This window comes from Myotis nattereri (genome assembly GCF_964212035.1).
Source record: "Myotis nattereri genome assembly, chromosome: 1".
Lineage (NCBI taxonomy): Eukaryota > Metazoa > Chordata > Mammalia > Chiroptera > Vespertilionidae > Myotis > Myotis nattereri.
In genome coordinates, this window is record NC_138075.1 from 132147395 (window position 1) to 132153599 (window position 6205).

Below are 6205 nucleotides of genomic sequence, written 5' to 3' on the forward strand. Positions count from 1 at the left end.
CCATGCATTTGGTCACTGACTCAAGTAGAGCCCGCAGTAATGACTAAGTGAACTGTTGGATTGTGTGCCCAAGTACCCTTGTCCCCCACCTTTTTGGCACTTGTTTTTCATCATTCATTGGCATTATTTTCTGAGCCCTAGTAGTTGTAAAGTTCTGAAATGCAAGAACAGAGAAGTATGCTTTTGCTACCTCTGGTTTTCAGCACCAGAAATTCTGTGTCTAACACCTGTTTTCAATCTTCTGCTCCATTTCTCAAATCTTATTATATCTCTGCCTTTTCACACTTTGTAGTCTCTCTCTAATATTTGTTTTCAAAACACTAACTCATTTGTATTTCTATAATTACTGTGATTTTTTTTGTCTTCTCATCTGTAGTGGTTCATTCCTCCTAGCGGCATCGCTAGAACTACTGTTCTTCCATACAGTGGTACTGCGTGAGAGATGATCTCATTTTAGGAGTGACCAGGCAGTTTTCTTGATGGGATATAATTATGTTTCTAGAGCCATAACATTATCTCCCTCATGAGATAATTAGTCTCCAGATCCTTGACTTAATGAGTTCTAAGGGTTCCCATTTTCAAATGAGTATCTTATCCACTGTGTTCTTTCCTTACTACTACACAATTCATTAAGTTTGTGTTGTTGACGCAAGGATATGACACAAGGATGTTACACAAGGCCTCTTACCGCATTTTGCTTATTCATATATATATATATGCCTCTATAGTAATGAGATACAATTTTTTCCCTCAAAGACAGATGAAAAGTTGGGGAAAGCAAACTCTAAAATTTCCGGTAGTGTGATACTCCTTTTCAGTTGTGGATCAAGGATTGTCACACTAAGTTTCAGCATTACATATTGTTTCTGTCAAATCTTTCTCTTTTTCATAAATGATCGATAACTCTCTTAGATACTTCCCTCAAAGGGAGTTTGCTCCAGAAGTAACTTCAGAACTTTTGGACATTACACAAATCTTAAAGTGGCAAAGAACTGTGATGGCACAATTAGCATTCCATGTACTTATAGGACACACATGGGGTACACGTGATGACATGGGGTACACGTGACGTGAATACAGAGTTCTAGACAAAATATCCAAGTTGACTCCTCTTTTCTGCCACTTGTATCCCTTTGACCTGCAAACACAAGGCCTAGTTTTCCATTGTAATTTATTTTTAAATGTATGTTTTCAGAGGGCAGGGTTTTGTGCTTGAGTTTTTGTGTAGTGCCCCACGTTTTGCTTCCTGTAGTGGTTGTTAAATATGACCCGTGCACTGGAATGCCAAGAAGTGCTTTTGAAATAAAAAGAATACCTAGATCCACTTGGGAATCTAGAGACTGACGGTACTATATAGCAAATGCCAGAGGAGAGACACTGTCTCCAAGTTACATCTGTCATCAGGGACCCATGCAAGTCACGACAGACACTGCCCAGAGTCCAGACACGTACAGATGGTGGCTGTCAGGAGGTGACTCATGCTATGAATTACAGCATGAGATGTTTAGACAATAGCCAGGAAGCCCTTCTTTAGTCAACTAACTGTAAATTTAAAGGAATGGCTCATTATTTATAGCAATTTTGTTGAAATGGAAGGAAGGAAGAGTAAATTTTTATTGGTCAATTTAACCCAGTGCTCCAAGACTAAGTCAAAATTCTCATAGATTTCAAAGGGACAAATGCTCCAAATATAGGCGTACCATTGCTGACCTTTAAAAAAGGACTGAATAGCACAGCCGTCATGGCTCAGTACTTGAGCGTGGATATATGAACCAGGAGCTCATGGTCTGATTCCAGGTCAGAGCACATGCCTGGGTTTCAGGCTCCATCTCCAGTAGGGTGTGTGCAGGAGGCAGCCAATCAGTGAGTCTCTCTCATCATTGATGTTTCTCTCTCTCCCTCTCCCTTCCTCTCTTAAATCAATAAAAATATTTTTTAAAAAGGACTGTCTAGCCATCATATGCCGTTCACTTCCAAACCAGCTGATTTTACTCTCAAAATGTTTTACTTGTATGAAGATTCCTTTTGTTTCTTTATTTAATCACAAATGGTCATTGATGTTGTTTGCTAGAAAAAAAGGAGAGAGACTGAGATCTGAAAAACAGGCCCACCGAGAGAGGCATTTTTAGAGTGGAGAACCAGCCACAGATGCAGAACAAAGTTATTTAGTGAAATGCTAAAGTGGCCATTCACTCAAACTCGCACCTCCTGTTAGAAGCTATCTTTAATGCAGTATTGCTAGACATTGTCCTAAATATCAAAGGCTGGAAATGTCTGTATTCATGGAATAAGGATCATGTTCCTACCAAAATGCAGCAGTATCTTTATCATCGCCACGCAGGTCTCCCAGGACAGATGCCACAGTGGAAGGTGGGATCTCTATAAGCACAGTAGGTTTCTAAGTAAAAGTTTAACGCACCCTGAACATTTGTAAATGTGAGACAAATGATGTAATGCGTTAACATTTTTCACAGGGTGCGCCTTCTGGTGGATGAAGGCTATGAAGACCGAATTCTGATGGCACATGACATACACACAAAGCATCGGCTGATGAAATATGGAGGCCACGGCTATTCTCATATACTCACCAACATTGTTCCTAAAATGTTACTTAGAGGTATCAACAAGAATGCACTTGATAAGATACTAATAGAGAACCCTCAGCAATGGCTAACTTTCCAATAAGATGGTCATAAATTCACACCTTGAATATAAAGCTTACAGAGAACATTCAGTGATCTCAAACCGACTCAGATATTAATTAATCAGAGCTATATAGAACTAATGATGGGTCATTTCCTTTTTGTGAGAATTAGAAGCGTTTTGCCTTCTCAGAAACTGGCTATTACATCTGCACCTTTAGGGAGTCCCTGAGCCTCATTGAGCCCTAGTACTTTGCCTTAACAAATAATCACAGAAGCACCTGCTTCCAAACAATGAGTTACAGTCTAAATCCCTTTAGTGAAGTCTTGTTTTGTTTTCTTAATCTATCAGCTGCCCTTCTTGAGAATTTAAAGTGTTTTGAGTTAAATTACCCCCTTCTGGAGCAATCCAATGTTTCTTGTAATATTGATGATCCTACTAATTATCCTGCTGTTCTTTAATTAATGCCTAATGAGTAAGATGGCACTTTAAAATAGCTTCTTCAGCAAGAGAAGTGAAATTTTGAGATTTTTTTCAATAGATACTGTAAGGCAATTACCAATTTACAATGGTAAAAATATTCTGGAAGGATAATTATATGCTGTCTACCTATCTGTATATACTTATCATAAATCAATTGTGCTGCCTATGCCTTTCTGGCATCCATTTTTGCTATAAGTTTTTGTTGTGCTTTGAAAAATTTGTATAAGGGGCATGAACACATAACATAATACTGAGTTACAAAAATTCAATCATAAAAGTCAGAATATATTACATAATATACTTTAATGAATCATTACATTTATAATAACAAAGGCCACAATTTAATCAATTAATCATGTGTAATGCAAAAAAAAGAGAAATGTTTGCTATATATGTATATATATATAGAGAGAGAGAGAGTCCCTTTATTTTCTATACCTTTTATTTGTTTTTCCTTGGGCCTAACCAGAGAAAATAATGCTTATTTTTCTGAAGAAAAGGTCAGGTCTATTAGAAATGACACTCTGATGCTACAGCCACCTCTCTAAAAGGTACCAGCCTTGGCACCCTCCTTGGAGCATGCCCATGACCTTCTCTCAGGCACGTACTATTTTTTAAAACTTGAAAGGTCCCCATGAGACTTGCAGCCAGGTGAGCAGTGGACAGCGGCAGCTCATCCCCCGCTCACCCCCTGAACCTGTCTCCAAGCCTCCCTTTTCTAAAGCAGCCCGGCCCAGGTTCTCCTGTTGCTTTCTCTACCCTAAGCCCTTCCTTTGTTTCCTTTATTTCAGCTTTAATATGTACTCTCAAGATAAATAAATAAATAAATACATACATACATATATACATAAATAAAATAAAAATAAAAGGTATCCAGCCCGGATGGTTTGTGTAAATAAAGCCTTTAAAAAACTCAGTTAAAACTCTCAGTTGATGTGCACTGCTTTTTATAAGTTAATCTTTTGGTTGAATTCTCTGTTTGCTGTTACCTAAAAATAAAACAAAAATTCTACAAACCCTGTTGCCAATTCTTTGATAATTACATGTTGTTAAATAGAAATAAAATTCATTGCAACTCCTTTCTGAGTTATCTTATATATCAGGATGGTCAAATGGAACTAATCATTATTCTTAGTGAATGGGCTAAGTGTTTTTAATCATATAATCATGACAGTTACTCAGGCTAAGGCATTTAAACCAAGCAAACAGTACCCTCAGATGGAAACACCATGCATAGCTCTTTTGGAAAGGTGAGGTTTGCTAAATAAAAAATATTTCTGCAGATCAAAGATGATCAAGCTTTCTGTGTGTTAGACCATAAAGTACCCAAGAGGAAAGAGCCAGGAGAACAAATTCCTTTAAGTGAAAAAAACATGCAAATATCCTTCACCAGTAAAACAAGCAGATTTTTAAATATCTGTTTTTGAATCTACTTGTCAAAAAGTCTTCAAAAGGCAGCTGAGAGGGGAACAGATTTTTCATTGTAATAGTGGAAGTTGTCTGATAGTTCAGATCTATCAGCATGCATTTTTGATTTTTTTTTAGTTTTAAAGAGATGGCTTTTGGTAGTGTATTTTAAACAGAGAGAAAGGATTTATACCACTCGCAAAATCTACTTTACTGTCAGCTTCAATCCACCTGAGAAAAGAAAAATTGGTAATTTTAAATGCGTATAATTCACAAACATTACAAAGGAGAGCCACTTCGTTTCAGCAGTCCTAATGTTAACAGTCTGCCACAGAATGCAGTAAAAAGTATTGATTGGCAGAGGGTAACAGAGAAGTCATAGGCTTAATTTACAGACATGTGGCGCGTAGGGCGTTTTGACCTAATACAATTTAATTTTCTGGATAACCTTAAAAGAGAAGCCATTTCAATTATTTTGCTATTCCATATATTTTTGTCATCCAAAATATATTTCAACCCAAAATAATTCAATAATGTATGTGTTTGTGTGTGTGCATATACACATATAATTGTTTCAATTAAAATTTTGAGGCTATAGCAGCCACTGTGCCTATGGTCTAAAGCCATATATATATATATATATATATATATATATATATATATACACACACACACACATAAATGTAACAGGTATCCCTATAAAATATATACACTTTGTTGTCATTCTGGTTATATGGGAAACTGTTCATTTTGAAATAACCTCAGGCCACAACTTCAGTCAGTTACTATTTGAAAGCCTTACTTAGCATCCCGTTGGTGATGTATGCAGTAGCTCAAATTAAACCTTTGTGCATTGGGTTATGAATAATCTTTTGCTCCAAAGTAGACAAAAAACCCTCAGTCTGATTTAACACCAAAGAATAAATTTCTCTGACTTTCCAAGTAAATCTAAACACATTCGTGTGACAAAATGGGTACGTAGGGGATTTTCTAAATACCATACATATTACACATTTTCACACTTATAGGGTAATCCTATGATACAATTTCAATCTCTACTTCAAAAGACTATCACCATTAAAGAGAAAAAAGAAAATGCATAAGAAAAAGAAAATGGGAAAATAACCACAGGCTTGGGAATTCCGTCAAATCCAGGAAATTCCAGGTTAAGGCTTGAAGTTGAATCATTCCCAGGTCTAGCTCTATAGTTCACAAGAGTACAAGGCAAACAATTTCTTTGGGGACAAGCAGCATTATTTTGATTAGACCTCCTCCTGCAGGGTAAAATCATTCCTTCCTACACTATGAATGGAATCCAAGTATCGTAATAAGCAGGTACACTCACAAGAACCAAAGCTGACATGGGTAAGAGCAGCAGGATCACGGTACACCAAAGTATCATATATATTGAAGAAATAATTCAGTGTCTTAGATTTTTCTATAAAAATTTGTGATCTATATAGGACTTCATTCACATGGACACTAATAACAAGGAGTATTTGCTTTGGCGGAAGTGGATCACACATCTGCTTATCTTGCTTTTAATATTTTTTTACATAATGTTTCTGAGAATGCAGATGTGAGTCAGGTAGCATTTGAATTCCCCACATATACACAACTGAGGTGCCCCACAACTGGCATTCCCCTGGGATCCTTGATTCACTGATGTTAG

The 6205-nt window shown here is 36.8% G+C and overlaps 1 protein-coding gene across 1 annotated transcript in view; it reads left to right on the top strand.

The window, feature by feature from the left end:
- Positions 1-3933, top strand: part of PTER (phosphotriesterase related) — a 72561-nt gene extending 68628 nt beyond the window's left edge. Inside the window, exon 5 of the mRNA XM_081102142.1 lies at positions 2475-3933. Within this exon, the coding sequence (XP_080958268.1) occupies positions 2475-2685 (211 nt within the window). The 3' untranslated portion in view covers positions 2686-3933. The remainder of the gene's footprint in view (positions 1-2474) is intronic.
- Positions 3934-6205: the final 2272 nt, after the last annotated feature.